The sequence below is a fragment of the Arachis hypogaea genome, chromosome 4 (genome assembly GCF_003086295.3).
Source record: "Arachis hypogaea cultivar Tifrunner chromosome 4, arahy.Tifrunner.gnm2.J5K5, whole genome shotgun sequence".
NCBI classification, from domain to species: Eukaryota; Viridiplantae; Streptophyta; class Magnoliopsida; order Fabales; family Fabaceae; genus Arachis; species Arachis hypogaea.
In genome coordinates, this window is record NC_092039.1 from 85,787,683 (window position 1) to 85,812,562 (window position 24,880).

Here is a 24,880-nt window from a genome sequence, read left to right on the forward strand (position 1 = left end):
TTTTTCATTGAGGACATGGGTTTACCCCACCCATTTTGAAAATTTTAATTTCCAGTGGTTCGGTTGGATCGATTTTACCGAGTTTGACCGGTTTTTACCGGTTCATTCCGGGTTTAATCGGTTCACACCAGTTCGCTTTTTTGTTTGGTTTAACTATCGGATCGGACCGGTTTAGAGTCCGGTTCACTGATTTTTCAGTCAAACCGGCTGGTCCGATCCGATTTTTACAACACTGCTAACTTGAAGTGGGCAGAACCAATCTTGTGTGTTGTTGTTGTGCATTCCGCCTAACTTGGTATTTCTCAAGTTAGGCGCAGCCTTGGCAGAGTTGATGGAAGAGAAGTCAAGTTTGAGTGCAGAGAGGTCAGGGTTGGAAAGCTCTGGAAGTTAGCTTTCCAAGTTTGAGTGTAGAGAGGTCAGGGTTGACAGCATCATTCGCCTTCATCTCTTCTTCTACAGAAACTCCATCAAATTCAGCCAAATACTACCTAAAATAAACAGAATTGCACAAGACTCAAAGTAGCATTCATAGTAGCTAAAAGATAATTAATTCTTGATTAAACTCAACAATTTAAATGCAAAGTCACTAGGAAAAGACAGGAAAGATGCTCACGCATCAATTGTCTATCACAAACGAGTCGTACTTCACTCCATCGTGATCAACAAAAATCAAAATTCTATAAAATAACTTCTCTACCCGTTTCATTCCATGCAATCCCAATTTCTGGAGTGTAGTATTTTGAAAATCAACAAAACTCTTAGAAGATTTGATAAAGACACTCAATGAATTTTTATCAAAAAATTTTATCCCTCTCGCATTTTTTTAATCGTCCCTCTGTAGTATACTAGAACTAAAAAGCTATTTTCACTACCCATTGTCAATTCCATTCTATTGAATACTCCACGTTCTGATCCTATTTATATAGCACATACTCCTTAATAAATCAAATTAAATAAATTCGATTTAATTAAAATGCATACCTGTACTAGTAAATCGATCAATTAGATTCGATTTACCATGATTTATGAAATGCTATAAATCGAAACAGGTTGTTTCGATTTAATATACGTTATATTATTTTTTAGTAAATCGAATCTAGTGGATTCAATTTACATTGGTTTGTTGTTACATCTAGCTAATTCGAATCATATAGATTCGATTTACATAGTTTTATAGTCAAAACGAAATATGCATATAAACTTATTGCATTTAGGACATTTATGTAAAAGAAAAGTACAAGTAAATAATTTCTACCCAACTAATTTTAAACAATTGTATTTAATATGAGAAAGTTTAAGAGGCCAACACTTTTAACCAGTAAAAGAGAATTAAGTAATTTTACACTATTGAATAAAATTTCACACCATTAAAAATACCAATAATAACTAATTGATGGTTATAAATTATAAAATTTACTAACCTTTTAGCACTCTTTATTTAATAATTATTATTTTTATATTTTTAAAAAATAAAATTTAAATAATTACTAATTATTATAGAATATAATTTAAAAATACTTATTGAGTTGTTATTAGTTACATCCTTGTTAGATATCTAAGAAGGTTGGAACGCAAAATTGAAACCCATTCACTTTGTTGAGGTGATTTATCCTTAAAAACAATTTCTGAAAATTCTAATGCCATGAATAAGTGCTTTTTTCTATCGTAATTGAAAAAATCTTTGAGACAAAGCTGTTACTGTAGAAGTAGAACAATGCGACGTCTCCATCACCGTACTGCACGCGTCACTCTCAACTCTCAGAAAAAGCACCATCATTCAATTCCCCCATCCCACTCTAATCTTTATCCTTAGACCTCTGTTTTTTCCTTCCAGTTGTTGACTTACACTGTACTACACCTTTGTGAGCTGCAACACCCAAAAAACCCAAACAAGCATTTCCCTTTCTTTATGCATCGCTCTCTTCTCTTGTCTCGTATAATCTGACCCTTCCATGTGACCAAAATTTAATCTCTCTTCTGTCTTCTCTATGCTTTCCACTTTCCTCCCATATGCATTTATTCTCCAAACCAAACGATATCTTATTATTATTTATTATTATTATATATGTTCGTTTTTCTGATTAATTATTCTACTGTTTGTTTTGTTCTACCACCACCAACCTTTTCAAATCTGCACCCTTTTCCCGGATCTCTTTCAATAACCTTCTGTAGTTTGTCATGGCCAGAAACATGAACCAACAACTCTTCTCTGTGTTGCTGTTCCTTCTTATCCCAGTTTCATCATCTCAGCCGGATCAGCTTCTCTATTCCGGATTCAAGAACTGTGATGCAACCAACATATCCTTAAACGGCATAGCAGAAATCGAGAAAAACGGTTTGCTAAGATTAACAAACGAAACAAGCAGATTAATGGGTCACGCTTTCTACCCGTCACCATTTCAGGTCAAAGACAAAACCAGTGGTAAAGTTCTTTCTTTTTCAACTTCCTTCGCTCTTGCTATTGTTCCTGAGTATCCCAAGCTCGGTGGCCATGGCTTAGCCTTCACCATAGCCACTTCGAAAGATTTCAAAGCTCACCCAAGCCAGTACTTGGGTCTCTTCAACCCAGACGATGTTGGTAACTTAACTAACCATCGTTTTGCTGTTGAGTTTGACACTGTTCAAGACTTTGAGTTCGGTGATATAAATGATAACCATGTTGGGATTGATATCAATAGCTTGCAATCCAATGCTTCTGTTAATGCAAGTTACTATCTTGATGATAATGGGTCAGGGAAATTGCAGGATTTGAATCTTAAGAGTGGGAAACCCATCATGGTTTGGGTTGATTATGATTCTGTGAAGAATGTTCTGAGTGTGGCAATGTCTCCAACTTCTTCTAAGCCTAAAAGGGTAACTTTGTCATTTGATGTGGATCTCTCACCCATTTTTCTTGATACTATGTATGTTGGATTCTCTTCTTCAACAGGGTTGCTTGCTAGTTCTCATTATATATTGGGTTGGAGCTTTAAAATCAATGGTACAGCACCAGTTCTTGATCTTGCTAATCTACCGCAACTTCCAGGTCCAAAGAAGAAGCATAACTCTCTGATAATTGGGATTTCTACTTCGATTTCGGTTTTGGTTTTGTTTGGAGTTGCAATTGGGGTTTACCTCTTCTGGAAGATGAAGAATGCAGATGTAATCGAAGCGTGGGAGCTCGAGATTGGGCCGCATAGGTACTCGTACCAAGAGCTGAAGAAAGCTACCAGAGGATTCAGGGACAAGGAGCTGCTTGGACAGGGTGGATTTGGAAGGGTTTACAAAGGGATATTGCCGAATTCGAAGATACAAGTGGCTGTAAAGAGGATCTCACATGAATCAAAGCAGGGGTTGAGGGAATTTGTATCGGAAATTGCGAGTATAGGCCGACTCAGGCACCGGAACTTGGTTCAATTATTGGGATGGTGCCGGCGCCGCGGAGATCTTTTGCTTGTTTATGATTTTATGGCTAATGGGAGTTTGGATAAGTACTTGTTTGATGAGCCAAAGATTGTCCTGAATTGGGAACAAAGGTTCAAGATCATAAAGGGTGTTGCTTCAGCCCTTTTGTATCTTCATGAGGGCTATGAGCAAGTAGTTATACATAGAGATGTGAAGGCTAGTAATGTGATGCTTGATTCGGAAATGAATGGGAGACTAGGCGATTTCGGGTTAGCGAGATTGTATGAACATGGTGCTAATCCAAGCACAACAAGAGTTGTTGGTACATTGGGGTATTTGGCACCAGAATTGCCTAGAACAGGAAGGGCAACCACAAGCTCCGATGTGTTCGCGTTCGGCGCGCTTCTGCTAGAGGTAGCATGCGGGCGCAGGCCTATCGAGCCGAAGGCGTTGCCAGAGGAGTTGGTTCTTGTGGATTGCTTGTGGGAGAAGTTCAAAGAAGGGAGAATACTTGACATGGTGGATCCAAGGTTGAATGGGGATTTTGATGAAAATGAGATTCTTATGGTGCTGAAATTAGGGTTGATATGTTCAAATGATAATCCAAATGCTAGGCCTAACATAAGGCAAGTTATGAGGTATTTGGATGGAGAGGTTGAGTTGCCAGATGAGATGAGAAAGCATATAAGTTCAAATCATGAAGGGTTTGATGAGTTCTTGCATTCACTTGCTTCTTCGTCATTTGATACTGGCTCCTATATTGGAAATAGAGACATGGATAATAGTTTTACTTCTTTTGGTTATTCTCCTCAGTCACTTCCTCAAGCTAGAGGAGAAACAAGGTGATTCATTTCTCCTCCATTGTTCTCTCTTTTCAATCTCAGAGAAATGTGATTTGTCTTCACCCAATGGTGTCTCAATTATACGCAGTCTTGTACCTCATCACATGAATGAATTATTGAAGTTGCAATGCCAATTAGTTTCTGACCCATCATTTCATAATACACTAAATACAGTTAGCTATTTTTGTTTTCCTCTGTGTTTTGGTGTTCGGTTATATTAGGGTGACAAGATATTTTATTTAACTCCTATCCGTAATTTACATATTAGTCAATTATTTTGACAAAACTTAAAGAATACAAAGTAAAGTAAATGATAGTTAAAGATTGCAAATAAGATAATTTTGGATTATTTTGAACTGATTTTTTTTTTTCAATATTTTTGTTTTACCTGTTCCTAATGAATTGATATTATTCAAAATTCATGTATTTAATTAGAAGAGGAGGCCATATATGTAATGGATCATTATTATCATTATTTTTGTACATTGTTAAACATCAATTATCAATTTTGATAACTTAGGTGGATTGATATAAAAGAAAGATATGGATGTGTAAACTGATTAAGGATGTTGCTCTCCTTGTACAAATAATCAGATGTTGCGTATAATCATAATATCTTATTCCTCGGATGAGGGAAAATCTAAGGCACGGAGCATGACCAGGAGAATTAATTTTGACTGGGAATTATATTGGTGTGGTTGACATTCCATGTATTAATGTCTATTGATACACACATATTCACATGTCATGGGAGACTCATTGACCAAATAAATAATTAGTAAATTAACAAAGTACTAATATTCCAAGTGTTTTCTTTTATAAAACACAACGATGAATTAAGTCTATTATTATTTACTTAAATATCAAGGAATGCCATTGTATCTACTTTTTTCCGGTCTATGATAGTGAGGTGTCACTTTTTCGTTAATCCATTATTTTTTTAAAATAATTGTACTATTTACTCTTCTAAATTTATTTTAAAAAAATATATTTAATTAATATAATTATATTATAATTAGTATTTAATGAATGATACATAAGTATACTAATTTAAGAAATTATTTTTATTATAATTATATCAAATTAAATATTTAATATATTATTAAATTATTTATTAATTATCAATTAAAAATATTTTTAATAATTTTATTTATAGTAATAATAATAATAATAATAATAATAATAATAATAATAATAATAATAATGATAATATCTCTGATTTATTGAAAATGTAGATTACTAAAATCGATTGATATAAAAAACTAATAACCTTTTGAATGAAATATGTTAAAATTTCTAACCTAAAATAATTATATCATTAATATCAAGTGATACTAATAAATATTGATACAAAAATATTTAAAAAAATGTATTTAAATTATAATAATATTGATAAAATATAACATTTACCCTTTTATCTTTTACGTGATATATTTTAAACCTTTAATTAAAATATAACCTTTCATGATATATTAAAAATAACCGGGTTATAAAATATATCATGTGATAATTATAATTTTAACCACATTAAATACCAAAGATATTTATCAAGATATTTATTAATTTTAACAAATATTTTAATCAGGTATTTTTATTCATATATTACTAAACGATATATGTTATGCATTTTACACATTATATGAATTTTATAATCTTATTCCTAAGGAAGAAAAATATCTACTAATAAAATATTTTAGGGAAATATCATTTTTGATATATTTAAATATTTTTTGCATTTGTTATATCTATCTATCTATTTTTTTATTTGATCTACTTAATATATTAAAATTGGATTTTTCTCCCAACTAATGAAGGTGAGGTGTCATCTCCTTGTGAGTTTTTTTTCTCCAAAATGAATGCACTATTTTCTCTTCGAACTTTATTTTATAAAGGTTTAATTATTCTGTTGGTCCCTATAGTTTCACGAAATTTTCAATTAGATCCTATACTTTTTTTCCTTTTAATTGAGTCCCTACACTTTTTTTAATTGGGTCCCTACACTTTTTTAATTGGGTCCCTACACTTTTTTTTTCTTGCACCAAATTCTTTTTTTAATTGGGTCCCTACACTTTTTTTTCCTTTTATTTGGGTTCCTATACCAATTCTTTTTTTTAGTTGGATCCCTATAAAATTAAGCCAATTATTACTAAGAAGGACTTAATTGAAAAAAAAATTAGTGTAGGGACTCAATTAAAAAGAAAAAAAGTATAGGGACCTAATTGAAAATTTCACAAAATTATAAGGACCAACAAAGTAATTAAATCTTTTATAAAAATATCTTTATTATAATTATACTACAATTAGCATTTAATAAATAAGACATAATTATATAATTTAAAAAATATTTTTATTATAATTATATAAAATTAATATTTAATATATTATTGAATTAATTATCAATCAAGAATAATTTTAATCATTTTAATTATATTAATTTTAATTATATTGATATAGTTCTTATTCTTATTCATTATACAATAATTTTATTAGTGGCAAGTTACTACGTTAATGGTGACCCATTTATATTACAAATATATGATATGATAATGATATAATATTAATATGCTAATGGCATGAGTTATTCTAATCATAATAAAATTCTTTTTAATGTACGGGTTATTCGGTTATTCTGTACTTATAAGTCTTTTTAATGATATAATAATAATAATAATAATAATAATAATAATAATAATAATAATAATAATAATAATAATAATAATCTACTTAATCTATTAAAATTAAATTTTTTTCTAACTAATAAAAGTGAGGTGTCATTTTTTGATGAGTTTTTTTTCTCTAAAATAAAAATATTATTCTTTAATATATTTACATTTATTATTTATCAATTTCTTTTATTTTTATTTCTCACGTTTGTTAAAGATTTCTTTCTAATTATTGTTAGTTAATTTACTTATTTTAGATATTAATTATTAATAAGTCTCCACAATTATTTTTCAACTATTAGTATTATTGGTATATTAGTATATTTTTAGAAATATTGAAAATGAGATATCAATTTTTCATGAACTTTTTTCATTCCAAAATAAAAGCACTACTTTCAATATATTTATATTTACTATCTTTTCAATCTATTTTAAAAAAATATCTTTTTTATAATTATATAAAAATTAATATTTAATACATTATTATAATAATTGTCAATCATTAAATATTTTTAATCATTCTAATTATTATATTAATTTATATAATTTTAATTCTCAATTATTATGCAAGTTGATATATACGTTGATACAAGTTGATACTAATTATTATATTAATTGTATAATAATAATTGTCGATCATTAATATTTTTAATTATTATTTTTCAATTATTATTTTTAATCAAGCATAATTAGTAGAAAATTGATACATACATTAATAGTAAATTTTCTCTCATATTTATTATTTAAAAGTTTTATAATTTTGACATAGTCTTTATTCTATTTTTTTTCTTTTTCATATCTAATAGTATTCTATTTTTTTTCTTTTTCATATCTAATAGCTACTGTCTACTATCCTATCAATAGTATCACCCATAGTAAATTATACGAAGAAAAAGTATGAAAAATAAAGACCAGAATTATAAGACTATAGAAAGTCCCAAAACAAGATGGCTTACATAGAAATAGTTCTTTTACTAAATTAGTTTATTCTTTTACTAAATTTTTTCAAGTAATGATAAGTTCAATTTATAAATAGAGTTTAATTTTGATATACTAACAGTACAGTCGTGCAATCACATTCGTTCTTTTGAATGACCATTCATGCATTCAATGTGAAAAGTAGTTATTTTACTGATGTGTTATTATATAATTGGATGTACGTGTAAAACTACTTTACATTATCAATGCATCAAAATTAAATTCTTAAAAATATTTGTAATTCATATTTTAAGTTAATTTTATAAGTATGCCATTCCACAAGTCAAAGACAACTTTAATTTTAGTATTACTATTTAGCCGGTTCACAACAACAACCTCAACTTGCAATATATAAGTGATCCTAATGACAACATGAGTGCGAGTGAGAGAGCGAGAGAGAGTGAGAGTGGGGGGAACACTGAGTGGGGTAGAACTAGGAATTTTCAGACAAGAGATCCAAGGATTTGAAATCGAAAAGAGTACCAACGCCTGGAAAACGTATCTTTTTCAGTTTTTGTCAACAATCTGCCGAGTAATATCTCGTAGAAGGAATTATTTCAATTATTCCATTGGACAGGACGAATCAGTGACATTTATCTGGCTCGAAAGGTGAAAAATGGAGTTGTGTATGTGTTTGCGTTTATACGATATACAACAAAAGGAGGAGCGATGAAGGCTATAACTGAAATGCATCATACAAGAATAAGGGGCAAGATTATCTACGTAGGTGAAGCCAAGTATAGAAGGGCTATGGGAGAGGAGAACACGGAGACACGTAAGGGAGACCGTGTAAGAACGGCGTTAGAGAGTAGGGAACTCCAGAAGGGTGAAAGTTCTACAAGAATGGAAGAAGCTAAGAAGATAGAACCCTCCAAGAGCAGTCAAGGCAAGGGCTGAACGAGGAAGGTTGAAGTGCCGATAGCAAAAAAGAACTTCGAGTGGTTATTGAAGAGTCTAGTAGGCGGAACCACAAGCCCTATTGACTTCAAATCGTTATGGAGAGTTATTGTTAAGAACTTTCCTCAGTTTGTTGAAGTCAGGGAGCTTGGAGCGTACAAAGCCCTCCTAGTGTTTGATTCTGTGAAGAATGCAGAGGAAGCATTTACCTTCAAAATGAATAGTTTCTTACAATTCTTCTACAGTGTATGGAGATGGGAGGAATCTGAACGTAGTGAGACTAGGAGAGTTTGGCTAGAATGTCATGGAATGCCTTTACATGTTTGGTCAGTGGAGACATTCAATATGATAGGCGGTTTATAGGGAGAACTACTCTAGTGTGATGATATGACGAAATCTGTCATATCCTTCAGTGTTGGCTACATGTTAATCGATATCTGTGTCTTTGATGTGATCAATGAATGGATTCATATCACGGTTGGGACCAGTGGTTTTGATGTATTTGTGAAGGAAATAGGACGTGAAATATATGGAGATTAATGCTTTTCGGAAGACGTAAGCGAAAAGTCAATAAGTGTAAACAATAGCACACCTACCGGCAAAATGGTGTCGACGGCGGCAGCTTGGGATCCGGTGGCTGACCTAATCAAGTCACGAGCTAACGATGGTGGTGAAAACAAGGGTACAATGGTCATAACGGATATTTTTTTGAATGAATGCAATCAATATAATTTATTGGCTTTGAAGACGCAATGGATAACGGATCCAATCAAAATTAATGAGTATAATGGTAAGGCTGATTTTGGAGAATCTGATGATTGCTTAGAAAGGGAATCAGAGAGAACCATTACTCAGATATGCTTGGAAAAGAGATGTGGGGCCAAACAAGTGGAGACAAGTTGTCACGGTGGGAATATGTTGCTTGTGGATTCACAAATGAGGGAGGCCCACAAGGTTTCAAACAAACCAAGTCACCAAGTGGGGCAACTAATAACTGGGCCGGTAGAACGGATTGGGCTTGGGGGGCAGCTGGGTCGAGTCCAGAAGAAATATATCTGCGGTCTTCAGGGCAAGCTGGGCAGGGGGACCTGCAATGCGGAAGAGAGTGCGGGCCGGGTCGGCTGCTTGGACGCGGATCCGGGTCTGGAAAGGAGATCTGTGGTCTGTTATTGGAGGCATACCGCAAGGAGTGCTGCGCAACATCTCCTTCATCGGATGGCGTGAGCAATTGCGAGGCGCAGGAGGAAGGACACCTGCATCCATGTGCGTGGAAGGAAGGCGCCGTTGGTGGGACTGGCGGGGAAGCGGCGGAACGGAGCCACGGGCAGGTGCAGAGCAACCGCGAAGGATTGAGCACGGTGGAACGAAAAAAAGGGGTGACTATGAGGATGAACCGGAAGTGGTGGGGCTTGGTGACGAACCAAGCGGCCAAGCTGAAGTTGGATATCCAAGCATGCTGGTTCTAAGAACTGATGGGAAGGTGAGCGGTCTGGAAGCGATAAAAGGGGGAGATGTAAGTATGGGTCCACACGATGTGGATGGCCGGGTTTCAAAGGATGCTAGCTCTGAAGCGGAACTTGGAGGCGCAATACCAGATTCTGATCATAGGGATACGCAGACTGAACAGTTATTAGAAAATAAGGAAACATGGAAGCTAGCAGTGGAGTCAGGAGTGGTCTATGATGATGAAGAGGATATTATGGCAATTTTACAGAGTCAAAATGAAGCCATTGCAGCAAAAAAGAAGTTGGCAAAACAAAAAGAGAAAGCTAGGAGGAGCAGGCCCAAACATCATAACAAGGTGTGTAGCAAGTTTTTTAAATGATTTACAGTTGTTGGAATATTAGAGGCCTAGGAGGGTATGGAAAGTGGAGTATGGTGAAAGAGTTGAAGAAAAAATATAGGTTAAATATGCTAGGTCTAATTGAAACTAAGAGGGAGGTGGTGACCAAGTTTGATGTAGCACGCTTGTGGGGGAGTGATACGGTGGTTGGGACTCTGTGGAATCAGATGGTTTTTCTGGCGGCTTGTTGTTAATATGGGACAATTTTTTATTTAATCGGTTGAACTGCTACAAAGGGGATGGCTGGTTGTGTGTTGAAGGTGTGCTGACAAAAAATAATTTTAATTGTGCTTTCTGCTTGGTATATGGTGCACATGTTCGAAGTAAGAAACTGGTGATGTGGGAGGAGTTAAGCTATATTGTGGGTCTATGTCAGGTTCCGTTTTGCTTCATGGGAGACTTTAACGAGATACTACGGCTGGAAGAAAGAAAAGGCGATGTTAGTTTACCTGCATCTGCGGATGATTTCAAGGAATGGGTACAGGACCTACAACTAGTAGATTTACCGTTATCTGATCAGAAGTTTACATGGTTCCGGGGTCAGTCTTGTAGCCGCATTGATAGGGTCCTTGTCAGTGTGGAGTGGCTTGAGGAGTTCTCAGATACTCATTTGAAAGGAGGACCGAGAGCCTGTCAGATCACTGCCCATTGATTTTAGAAGATTCTAGACATTGTACAGGACCAAGACCATTTTGCAGCTTGGATTCTTGGTTTACGCATGAAGGGTTTCTGATGTTGGTAAAGGATGAGTGGAGGAACTTGGGAGATGATTTTTTCACCAACAAGCTCAAGGCATTAACAGTTCCGCTGAGAAGATGGCATAAGGAAAAGTTTGGGGACATGGACAACAGGATAAAGAAGTTTGAGGAAAAGATTAAGAAAATTGATGATATGGTTAGCACTGGTAGTTATGACGGAACAACGGAGGCTAGACGGAAGGCTCTGGTGTCTTGCTGTGCGAAGTGGTATGTCAGAAAGGAGATTCATTAGAAACAAATGTCCTGATCCCAACATGCTCGAGATATGGACAAGAACACGAGGTACTTGACGTTAAGATTTTTGCCAGTAAAGAATTTCATAAAAACAGTCGCGTTGTAGATATAGTCTCTAAACCGACAAAAATCCCTTCGTACAAACGTTTTGGTTGTCACAAGTAACAAACCCCTAAATAAATTGATAACCGAGTATTTAAACCTCGGGTCGTCTTCTCAAGGAATTGCAGGGAGGTATGTTCTTATTATTGGTTATGAGTTGTAAATTGGGGTTTAGGAGGTAAGGGGGTAGTATGTTGCACAAAAAATAATAAGAAAAATAAATAAATAACTATAAAATAAACTCTTGGCAAGGTATGGGAACTGGAGGTCCTATCCTGGTTATCATTATCAATTGTAATGAGAATTGGATTTTTCTCCCACTTTGTTAACCTCTAACTATGAAGGTAAGTTAAGTGGATGAATTAATTTTGATTCCTCAGGTCCTAGTCTTTCCTTGGGAAAGACTAGAGTTATTGGAACTTGAATTAATGAAACGAATAAATCCAATTTTCAATCAACAATGAGTTTGATAACTCTAGAGTCACCAATTATTTAACCAAAGCCAAGAATGTAAAGAGCTAAATTAAAATCATAAATATCTGGAATACCTTCAATTCATTCAAAGTAGTAAAATCTAAAACTAACAATATTCATAAGCCAATTGGGCAATAGGAAAATCCAAATTATTTATATAAATAAAAGACAGCAATCATCAATCTGAAATATCTCAAATAACATTAATTTAAAAGAGTAATCTGTAACATGGAAGAATTCATAAATTAAATTGGGATAAATAAAAATAAAGAACCTGGGATTGAGAGTCACTCCTAAAACTAAGAGAAGTCCTAAATCCTAAATCCTAAAGAGAGAGGAGAGAACCTCTCTCACTAAAAACTACATCTAAAACTGTAAAAAGTGAATTATTAGTGCATAATTATGAATACATGCATTCCCCCACTTTATAGCCTCTAATCTGTGTGTTCTGGGCTGAAAACTGGGTCAAAAGCAGCCCAGAAGTCACTTCCAGTGCTTTCTGGTCCGTACAGGTCGCGGAAAAGTGACGTGGCCGCATGGCTCACGCGGCCGCGCGGGTTGCGTTCCTGCCAGGTCACGCGTCCGCGTGATTCACGCGTTCGCGTCACCTGGCGTCGGGGCAGCTATAGCAAATTATATATCAAATCGAAGCCCCAGACGTTAGCTTTCCAACGCAACTGAAACCGCGTCGTTTGGATCTCTGTAGCTAAAGTTATAGCCATTTGAGTGCGAAGAGGTCAGGCTGGACAGCTTAGCAGTTTCTCCAACTTCTTGTATTCCTTCCACTTTTGCATGCTTCCTTTCCATCCTCTGAGCCATTCCTGCCCTGTAATCTCTGAAAATACTTAACACATATATCAAGGCATCTAATGGTCATAAGAGAGGATTAATAATAAGCAAATATAAGATCAAAGAAGCATGTTTTCAATCAAAGCACATAATTAGGAAGGCAAATGTAAAGCATGCGAATTGTATGAATAAGTGGGTAAAGAGTTGATAAAATCTACTCAATTAAGCACAAGATAAACCATAAAATATGGGTTTATCAGTACTTCCATAACCTGGCATCGATAAGAAGGAGGCACAACAGAATTGACTCTCTAGTGATTAATGGAAGAGTGGTACAGAATCAGGCTAGAATAAAGACTGCGATCTTGGGGGTTTTATAAAGAGCTGTATAGGCAGGAGTATGCTCCTTTGATTGGGATCCGTGATGAGCTAGTCAACATGATTACTGAGGAGGAGGGAGAAGCACTAGAGGCAATGCCATCAACTGAGGAAGTACGAGAGGCAGTTTGGGACTGTGAGTTCAGTAAAGCGCTAGGTAGTGACGGTTATAACATGAAATTCATAAAGAATTGTTGGGAGGAGCTGGGTCAGGAGTTCACTGCAGTTGTGTTGGGTTTTTTCCAAAATGCGAAGCTACCAACAGATGCTAATATTACTTGGGTGGCGTTAGCTCTAAAATTTGTGGGAGCTAAGGAAATTAAGGACTTAAGACCGATTAGTATGGTTGGCTGTGTGTACAAGGTGATATCCAAAGTACTGGTACGAAGAATGCGATCAATGATGCCAAATTTAGTAGGGGAGACTCAGTCTGCATTTGTAAAGGGTCAAAAAATGCATGATGGTGCCCTCATTGCTTGTGAGACGGTCCAATGGCTGAAGCTGCGGAAGAAGAAGGCGGCAGTTGTCAAGCTAGACTTTCAGAAAGCCTATGACAGAGTGAGATGGAGCTTTGTGGATATAGTACTGCAAAAGATGTGCTTTGGGCTTAGATGGAGGACTTGGGTGAAGGAATGTGTGACTACAGCATCTATGTCAGTGTTGATTAATGGGTCACCATCTAAGCCGTTCAAGATGGAGAGAGGTCTCAGACAAGGAGACCTTCTCTCTCCTTTTTTGTTTGTGCTTGTTGTTGACGTGCTGCATAGGATGGTGAGAGAGGCGGTAAGAAATGGCCGAATTTCTCCACTACTAGTGGGAAGGAAAAATATAGAATTGTCGCATCTACAATTTGCAGATGACACAATTTTATTTTGTCCACAGGAAACAGACACACTGGTGAATTATAAGAGACTCCTGCGCTGCTTTGAGTTGATGTCTGGTCTGAGCATCAACTTTGAGAAGTCGAGCCTAATCCCAGTTAACTGTGAGAAGGAATGTGTGATGAATATGTGTGGTTTGTTGGGGTGTACTGAAGTGGCGTTGCCTGTCAGGTACTTAGGCATTTCTCTTGGTGCTAACCCTCGGTTGGTGAAGATATGGAAACCAATCATAGACAAGGTAGAAGACAAGCTGAGCCTATGGAAAGCGCGAACTCTCAACAAAGCGGGTAAATTGGTTCTCATAAAATCTGTCATCAATAGCTTGCCAATCTACTACTTAAGCTTGTATAAGATGCCAAAGGCAGTTGTAGAAAAGATAATTAGACTGCAGAGAATGTTCTTATGGAGTAAAGAAGATGGGAACAACGGAATGCCAATGGTGAGATGGGAGGTAGTTCAAGCCCCGAAAAAGCTAGGTGGTTTGGGGGTGGGTGATGCTTTAATTAGAAATGCATCGCTCCTATTCAAGTGGTGGTGGCGCTTCTCAAAGGAAGACTACCCGCTTTAGAAGAAGGTGGTTTGCTCCTGTAATCAGCTGGACCCAACTACAATACTGTCAACCCAACCGTTGCCATAAGGAAGGGGCCCGTGGAAAGATATATGCTAGCTTAATATTAAGAAGCAGCATATAAGAAATATGATGATCAGTGGCTTGTCCATGGAGGTGGGAAACGGCCGAAGCACCCAGTTTTGGGAGGATACTTGGCTACAAGGTAGATATTTGAAAGATTGTTTTCCTAGGCTCTTCTTTGTTTCAAATCAGCAAGGGTCAGTAATAGGGGACTGTGGGTTTTGGGATGGGCTAGAGTGGGTGTGGAACTTCCAGTGGAGGAGAGAATTCTTCCAATGGGAGCTAGAGCTGCTCAATCAACTCCACGACCGGTTACGGGTTGTAAGTTTGTCGGTTGATAGAGAGGATTCAGTTGTTTGGAAATTTGACAAAAAAGGTATTTTTCTACTAAATCGTTTGTGTAGGTATTACAGAAAGAGACCCTCTCAGAGGACATCACGAGTTACAAGTTCACTAGTTCCATCTGGAGACGCTTGGATCCTCCAAGGGTTGAACTATTTGCATGGTTTGTTTTAGTAGGCAGGGTCAACACGAAGGAGAGACTGGCTAGACTTGGCATTATTAATCATAATGACAATGTGTGTGTGTTGTGCAAAAAAGAACATAGAATCAGTGCATCATTTATTTTTTGCTTGTGAATTAACTTGGCAGGTATGTTGTGCTTGGTTGATGGGTGCTAACAGAGCTTGGGCCATTTCGAGAACCGGAAAAGAGTTCTTTGAGAGTTGGATTGGAGTACTGATGAGCGATAATTTATACGCTTTTTGGCATTGCTTTTAGTATGGTTTTAGTATGTTTTAGTTAGTTTTTATTATATTTTTATTAGTTTTTAGTTAAAATTTACTTTTCTGGACTTTACTATGAGTTTGTGTGTTTTTCTATGATTTCAGGTATTTTCTGGCTGAAATTGAGGGACTTGAGCAAAAATCTGATTCAGAGGCTGAAAAGGACTGCAGATGCTGTTGGATTCTGACCTCCCTGCACTCTAAGTGGATTTTCTGGAGCTACAGAAACCCAATTGGTGCGCTCTCAATTGCTTTGGAAAGTAGACATTCTGGACTTTCCATCAATGTATAATAGTTTATACTTTGCTCGAGATTTAATGGCCCAAACAGGCGTTTTAAGTCAGCTCAAGAATTCTGGCGTTTAACGCCGGAACTGGCACAAGAATGGGAGTTAAACACCCAAACTGGCACAAAGGCTGGCGTTTAACTCTAAAAAAAGTCTCTACACATGAAAGCTTTAATTCTCAGCCCAATCACACACCAAGTGGGTCCGGAAGTGGATTTTTATGTCATTTACTCATCTTTGTAAACCCTAAGCTACTAGTTCTCTACAAATAGGACCTTTTGCTATTGTATTTTCATCTTGGTTCTTCTGGTTCCCTCTCTGGGTCCGAAGCCAATGATCACCATTATCACTTATGTATTTTCAACGGTGGAGTTTCTACACACCATAGATTAAGGTGTGGAGCTCTGCTGTACCTCGAGTATCAATGCAATTACTATTGTTCTTCTATTCAATTCAGCTTATTCTTGTTCTAGGATATCACTTGTTCCTCAACTTGATGAATATGATGATCCGTGACACTCATCATCATTCTCACCTATGAACGTGTGCCTGACAACCACCTCCGTTCTACATTAGATTGAGTGGATATCTCTTGGATTCCTTAATCGGAATCTTCGTGGTATAAGTTAGAACTGATGGCGGCATTCAAGAGAATCCGGAAGGTCTAAACCTTGTCTGTGGTATTCTGAGTAGGATTCAAGGATTGAATAACTGTGACGAGCTTTAAACTCGCGATTGTGGGGCGTTAGTGACAGACGCAAAAGAATCACTGGATTCTATTCTGACATGATCGAGAACCGACAGCTGAATAGCCGTGCTGTGACAGAGCGCGTTGAACATTTTCACTGAGAGGACGGGACTGTAGCCATTGACAACGGTGATGCCCAACATACAGCTTGCCATGGAAAGGAGTAAGAAGGATTGGATGAAGACAGTAGGAAAGCAGAGAGACGGAAGGGACAAAGCATCTCCATACGCTTATCTGAAATTCTTATCAATGAACTACATAAGTATCTCTATCTTTACTTTATGTTTTATGCATCTTTTAGTCATTAATCCTCCATAACCATGTGAATCTGCCTGACTGAGATTTACAAGATGATCATAGCTTGCTTCATACCAACAATCTCCGTGGGATCGACCCTTACTCGCGTAAGGTTTATTACTTGGATGACCCGGTACACTTGCTGGTTAGTTGTGCGAAGTTGTGATAAAGAGTTGAGATTGCAATTGAGCGTACCATGTTGATGGCGCCATTGATGATCACAATTTCGTGCACCAAGCTTTTGGCGCCGTTGCCGGGGATTGTTCGAGTTTGGACAACTGACGGTTCATCTTGTTGCTCAGATTAGGTAATTTTATTTTATGTTTAAGCTTTTTACTTCTTATTTTCGAAAAATTCAAAAAAAAACAAAAAAAATTACAAAATCATAAAAACCAAAAAATATTTTATGTTTCTTGTTGAGTCTAGTGTCTCATATTAAATTTGGTGTCAATTGCATGTTTCTATTCTTCTTACATTTTTTCGAATTCAATCATGTGTCTTCATTGATCTTCAAGTTGTTCTTGATGATTTCCTTGTTCTGATCTTTAAATTCTCTTGTCTTGAGTGTTTTGTTGTTTCTCATATGCATTCTCAATTTGTTAGTGTCAATAGTATACAAACTTCTAAGTTTGGTGTCTTGCATGCATTGTTTATTTGATTTTAGTTGCATTTTGATTATTCCTCATCATTAAAAATTCAAAAAATATTTTAATTTGTGTCTTTTCAAGTCGATAATACAGAGAATTGAAGATTCAGAACATGCAGCAGAGGAATTACACAGAAAAAGCTGGGCGTTCAAAACACCCAATGAGGAAGGAAAACTGGCATTTAAACGCCAGCCAGGGTGCCTGGCTGGGCGTTTAACGCCCAAAAAGGTAGAGTTTTGGGCGTTAAACACCAGAATGGATACCATTCTGGGCGTTTAACGCCAGGATGGCACAAGATGGAAGATTTTGTTTTTAATTCAAATTTTTTTCAAGTTTTCATAATTTTTCAAAATCAAATCTTTTTCAAACCATATCTTTTCAATCATATATTTTCAAAATCAATTTCTTTCCATTTTTCAAAAATACTTGCTAACAATTAATGATTTGATTCAACATTTCAAGTATGTTGCCTTTTTTGTTGAGAAAGGTTTAATGTCTGAATCATATCTTTTAAATTTCTTGTTAGCCAAGTCATTAATTTTAAAAATCAAATCTTTTTAAATTGTTTTTCAATCATATTTTTTCAATCATATCTTCTTAATCATATCTTTTTCAAAATAGTCTTCAATCATATCTTTTTGATTTCCACTTTCAAAAATCTTTTTCGAAAATCACTTTATTTCTTTCTCAATCTTGATTTTCGAAAATCATCAATCAAATTTTCAAAATTTCTTTTAATTATTTTAAAATCTTTCACTTTAATTTTCGAAAATTTCTTCCCCTCTTCTCACATCCTTCTATTTATGGACCAACACTCTTCCTCAATGCACAATTCGAACCCTATCTCTCTTGATAAGTTCGAATTCTTCTACCTCCTCCTTTTATTCTTCTTTTCCTCTGACATCTCAAGGAATCTCTATACTGTGACATAGAGGATTCCATATTTTCTTGTTCTCTTCTCTTTCATATGAGCAGGAGACAAGACAAAAGCATTCTTGTTGAGGCTGACCCTGAACCTGAAAGGACCTTGAAGAAAAAGCTAAGAGAAGCTAAAGCACTACTCTCTGTAGAGGACCTAACAGAAATCTTCAAACAAGAAGAAGACATGGCAGCCGAAAACAACAACAATGCCAACAATGCAAGGAAGGTGCTGGGTGACTTTACTGCACCTACTCCCGACTTCTATGAGAGAAGCATCTCTATCCCTGCCATTGGAGCAAACAACTTTGAGCTTAAGCCTCAATTAGTTTCTCTAATGCAACAGAATTGGAAGTTCCATGGACTTCCATTAGAAGATCCTCATCAGTTTTTAGCTGAATTCCTACAAATCTGTGACACTGTCAAGACCAATGGGGTTGAGCCTGAGGTCTACAGACTTATGCTATTCCCTTTTGCTGTAAGAGATATAGCTAGGATATGGTTGGACTCACAACCTAAAGAAAGCATGAATTCTTGGGAAAAGCTAGTCAATGCCTTCTTGGCAAAGTTCTTTCCACCTCAAAAATTGAGTAAGCTTAGAGTGGAAGTCCAAACCTTCAGACAGAAGGAAGGTTAATCCCTCTATGAAGCTTGGGAAAGATACAAACAATTGATCAGAAAGTGTCCCTCTGACATGCTTTCTGAATGGAGCATCATAGGTATCTTCTATGATGGTCTGTCTGAACTGTCCAAGATGTCATTGGACAGCTCTGCTGGAGGATCTCTTCATCTGATGAAGACGCCTGCAGAAGCTCAAGAACTCATTGAAATGGTTGCAAATAACCAATTCATGTACACTTCTGAAAGTAATCCTGTGAACAATGGGACAAATAAGAAGAAAGGAGTTCTTGAGATTGATACTCTGAATGCCATATTGGCTCAGAACAAAATATTGACTCAGTAAGTCAATATGATTTCTCAAAGTCTGTTTGGAATGCAAGCTGCACCAGGCAGTACTAAGGACGCTTCATCTGAAGAAGAAGCTTATGATCCTGAGAACCCTTCAATGGAAGAGGTGAATTACATGGGAGAACTCTATGGAAACACCTACAATCCTTCATGGAGAAATCATCCAAATCTCTCATAGAAGGATGAACAGAGACCTCAACAAGGTTTCAACAAAAATAATGATGGAAGAAATAGGTTTGGCAATGGCAAGCCTTTTCCATCATCTTCTCAGCAACAGACAGAGAATTCTAAGCAGAGCCACTCTGACTTAGCAACCATGGTCTCTGATCTAATCAAAACCACTCAAAGTTTCATGACTGAAACAAGGTCCTCCATTAGAAACTTGGAGGTACAAGTGGGTCAGCTGAGTAAGAAAGTTACTGAACTCCCTCCTAGTACTCTTCCAAGCAATACAGAAGAGAATCCAAAAGGAGAGTGCAAGGCCATCAACATGGCCGAATTGGGAGAGGAGAAAGAGGCAGTGAGCGCCACTTAGGAAGACCTCAATGGACGTCCACTGGCCTCCAATGAGTTCCCTAATGAGGAACCATGGGAATCTAAGGCTCACACTGAGACCATAGAGATTCCATTGGATTTACTTCTGCCATTCATGAGCTCTGATGATTATTCTTCCTTTGAAGAGGACGAAGATGTCACTGAAGAGAAAGTTGCTAAGTACCTTGGAGCAATCATAAAGCTAAATGACAAGTTATTTGGTAATGAGACTTGGGAGGATGAACCCCCTTTGCTCACCAAAGAACTGGATAACTTGACTAGGCAGAGATTACCTCAAAAGAGACAGGACCCTCGGAAGTTCTTAATACCTTGTACCATAGGCACCATGACCTTCGAGAAGGCTCTGTGTGACCTAGGGTCAAGCATAAACCTCATGCCTCTCTCTGTAATGGAGAAGCTAGGGATCTTTGAGGTACAAGCTGCAAGAATCTCACTAGAGATGGCAGACAATTCAAGAAAACAAGCTTATGGACTAGTAGAGGATGTTTTGGCAAAAGTTGAAGACCATTACATCCCTGCTGATTTCATAGTCCTAGAGACTGGGAAGTGCATGGATGAATCCATCATCCTTGGTAGACCCTTCCTAGCCACAGCAAAGGCTGTGATTGATGTTGACAGAGGAGAATTGATCATTCAAGTGAATGAAGAATCCTTTGTGTTTAAGGCTCAAGGATATCCCTCTGTAACCATGGAGAGGAAGCATGAAGAGCTTCCCTCAAAACAGAGTCAAACAGAGCCTCCACAGTCAAACTCTAAGTTTCGTGTTGGGAGGCCACAACCAAATTCTAAGTTTGGTGTTGAACCCCCACATTCAAACTCTAAGTTTGGTGTTGGGAGGTTCCAACATTGCTCTGAGTATCTGTGAGGCTCCATAAGAGCCCACTGTTAAGCTACTGACATTAAAGAAGCGCTTATTGGGAGGCAACCCAATGTTATATTTATCTATTTTCCATTGTTATTTTACGTTTTCTGTAGGTTGATGATCATGTGAAGTAACAAAAATAATTGAAAAAGCAAAATCAGAATGAAAAACAGAAAGAAAAATAGCACACCCTAGAGGAAAAGCTTGCTGGCGTTTAAACACCAGTAAGGGCAGCAAATGGGCGTTTAACGCCCAGTCTGGCACCATTCTGGGCGTTTAACGCCAGAAAGGGGCACCAGACTGGCGTTTAATGCCAGAAAAGGGCAGCAGCCCGGCGTTTAACACCAGGATTGGCAAAAGGAGCATTTTTGCTTGCCACTTGGTGCAGGGATGAGCTATCCTTGACACCTCAGGATCTGTGGACCCCACAAGATCCCCACCTACCCCACCACTCTCTCTCTTCTTCCCCCATTCACCCCACCCCTATCAAATCCCACCATTCTCTTCACCACTCACATCCATCCTTCATAAAACCCCACAAACCCCACCATCCAAATTCAAACCACTTTCCCTCCCAAACCCACCCATAATGGCCGAACCGTACACCCCCTCTCCACTCCTATATAAACCCATCTTCACTCTTTCATTTTCACACAACCTAAACACTACTTCTCCCCCTTGGCCGAAACACAAAGCCCCCTCCATCTCCTCTATTTCTTCTTCTTCTACTCTCTTCTTTCTTCTTTTGCTCGAGGACGAGCAAACCTTCTAAGTTTAGTGTGGTAGAAGCATTGCTTTTTGTTTTTCCATAACCATTTATGACATCTAAGGCCGAAGAAACCTCTAGAAAGAAGAAAGGGAAGGCAAAAGCTTCCACCTCCGAGTCATGGGAGATGGAGAGATTCATCTCAAGGGTGCATCAAGACCACTTCTATGAAGTTGTGGCCATGAAGAAGGTGATCCCCGAGGTCCCTTTGAAACTCAAAAAGAGTGAATATCCGGAGATCTGACATGAGATCCAAAGAAGAGGTTGGGAAGTTCTTACCAACCCCATTCAATAAGTCGGAATCTTAATGGTTCAAGAGTTCTATGCCAATGCATGGATCACCAAGAACCATGATCAAAGTGTGAACCCGGACCCAAAGAATTGGCTTACAATGGTTCGGGAGAAATGCTTAGATTTTAGTCCGGAAAATGTAAGGTTGGCATTCAACTTGCCCATGATGCAAGGAGATGAACACCCTTACACTAGAAGGGTCAACTTTGATCAAAGGTTGGACCAAGTCCTCATAGACATTTGTGAAGAGGGCACTCAATGGAAGAGAGATTCAAGAGGAAAGCCGGTTCAACTGAGAAGGCATGACCTCAAGCCCGTGGCTAGGGGATGGTTGGAGTTTATCCAACGCTCAATCATTCCCACTAGCAACTGGTCCGAAGTTACTATAGACCGGGCTATCATGATTCATAGCATCATGATTGGAGAGGAAGTAGAAGTTCATGAGGTTATATCCCAAGAACTTTATAAGGTGGCGGACAAGTCCTTTACCTTGGCAAGGTTAGCTTTCCCTCATCTCATTTGTCACCTCTGTAATTCAGTTGGAATTAACATAGAGGGAGACATCCTCATTGATGAGGACAAGCCCATCACTAAGAAAAGGATGAAGCAAACAAGAGATCCCACTCATCATGAAATCCTTGAGATGCCTCAAGGGATACATTTTCCTCCAGAAAACTATTGGGATCAAATCAACACCTCCCTAGGAGAATTGAGTTCCAACATGGTACAACTAAGGGTGGAGTACCAAGAACATTCCATTCTCCTCCATGAAATTAGAGAAGATCAAAGAATCATGAGAAAGGAGCAACAAAGGCAAGGAAGAGACATTGAGGAGCTCAAACACTCCATAAGATCTTCAAGAGGAAGAACAAGCCGCCATCACTAAGGTGGACCCGTTCTTTAATCTCCTTGTTCTTTATTTTTCTGTTTTTCGAATTTTCATGCTTATGTTTATTTATGTTTGTGTCTTATGATCATTAGTGTCTTAGTGTCTATGCCTTAAAGTTATGAATGTCCTATAAATCCATCACCTTTCTTAAATGAAAAATGTTCTTAATTAAAAAAGAGAAGAATTGCATGAATTTTGAATTTTATAACAGATTAATTATTTTGATGTGGTGGCTTTGAATTCTGAATGTATGCTTGAACAGTGCATATGTCTTTTGAATTTGTTGTTCATGAATGTTGGCTCTTGAAAGAATGATGAAAAAAGGAGACGTGTTATTGAGGATCTAAAAAATCATAAAAATGATTCTTGAAGCAAGAAAAAAGCAGTAAATACAAAAAATATATATATATATAAATAAATAAATAAAGTCATGATCCAAGGCAAAAAAAAGAGTGTGCTTAAGAACCCTAGACACCTCTAATTGGGGACTCTAGTAAAGCTGAGTCACAATCTGAAAAGGTTCACCCAGTTATGTGTCTGTGGCATGTATGTATCCGGTGGTAAAACTGGAAGACAGAGTGCTTTGGGCCACGGCCAAGACTCATAAAATAGATGTGTTCAAGAATCATCATACTTAACTAGGAGAATCAATAACATTATCTGGACTCTGAGTTCCTATAGAAGCCAATCATTCTGAATTTCAAAGGATAAAGTGAGATGCCAAAACTGTTCAAAGGCAAAAAGCTAAAAGCCCCGCTCATCTAATTAATACTGATCTTCATAGATGTTTTTGGAATTCATTAGATATTCTCTTCTTTTTATCTTATTTGATTTTCATTTGCTTGGAGACAAGCAACAATTTAAGTTTGGTGTTGTGATGAGCGGATAATTTATACGCTTTTTGGCATTGCTTTTAGTATGTTTTAGTTAGTTTTTATTATATTTTTATTAGTTTTTAGTTAAAATTCACTTTTCTGGACTTTACTATGAGTTTGTATGTTTTTCTGTGATTTTAGGTATTTTCTGGCTGAAATTGAGGGACCTGAGCAAAAATCTGATTCAGAGACTAAAAAGGACTGCAGATGCTGTTGGATTCTGACCTCCCTGCACTCGAAATAAATTTTCTAGAGCTACAGAAAACCAATTGGTGCGCTCTCAATTGCGTTGGAAAGTAGACATCCTGGGCTTTCCAGAAATGTATAATAGTTCATACTTTGCCTGAGATTTGATGGCCCAAACAGGCGTTCCAAGTCAGCTCAAGAATTCTGGCGTTTAACGCCGGAACTGGCACAAGAATGGGAGTTAAACGCCCAAACTGGCACAAAAGCTGGCGTTTAACTCCAAGAAAAGTCTCTACACATGAAAGCTTCAATGCTCAGCCCAAGCACACACCAAGTGGGCCCTGAAGTGGATTTTTATGTCATTTACTCATCTTTGTAAACCCTAAGCTACTAGTTCTCTACAAATAGGACCTTTTGCTATTGTATTTTCATCTTGGTTCTTCTAGTTCCCTCTCTGGGGCCGAAGCCAATGATCACCATTATCACTTATGTATTTTTAACGGTGGAGTTTCTACACACCATAGATTAAGGGGTGGAGTTTATTACTTGGACGACCCAGTACACTTGCTGGTTAGTTGTGCGAAGTTGTGATAAAGAGTTGAGATTGCAATTGAGCGTACCATGTTGATGGCGCCATTGATGATCACAATTTCGTACACCAAGTACCAGGTGGCAAGTCTGAGCAAAGGAAATGACTGACAGGATTCTGTGCGGTTGTTTGGAACATTTGGTTGGAGCACAATAGCAGAGTGTTCCAGAGTATACAGACAAGTATTGAAGGAGTAAAAAATAGATCATTTTTGAGCTACAGGGAATGGTGTGGAGTTGATCCATTTGGTTGTTGATGGCAATGCCGGAGATTACAACGGATACGACCATTTTATTTTTGTTTTTGTTTTTGTTTCTGTATTGTGCTTTGTCGTACTGTGTTTCTTTATGCTCCACTTTATTG

General features: G+C 37.1%; 1 protein-coding gene across 1 annotated transcript; it reads left to right on the forward strand.

Annotated features, from left to right (window-relative positions):
* Window positions 1–1,705: 1,705 nt before the first annotated feature.
* LOC112796923 (L-type lectin-domain containing receptor kinase S.4) lies at window positions 1,706–4,360 on the forward strand. Its single transcript, XM_025839601.3, has one exon. The coding sequence runs from the start codon at window positions 2,179–2,181 to the stop codon at window positions 4,228–4,230; it is 2,052 nt and encodes a 683-aa protein (XP_025695386.1). The 5' UTR covers window positions 1,706–2,178; the 3' UTR covers window positions 4,231–4,360.
* Window positions 4,361–24,880: the final 20,520 nt, after the last annotated feature.

What these genes read in the sequence shown, in the direction of transcription:
- LOC112796923 (XM_025839601.3), top strand. Translation starts at nt 2,179, where the DNA reads ATGGCCAGAAACATGAACCAACAACTCTTCTCTGTGTTGCTGTTCCTT.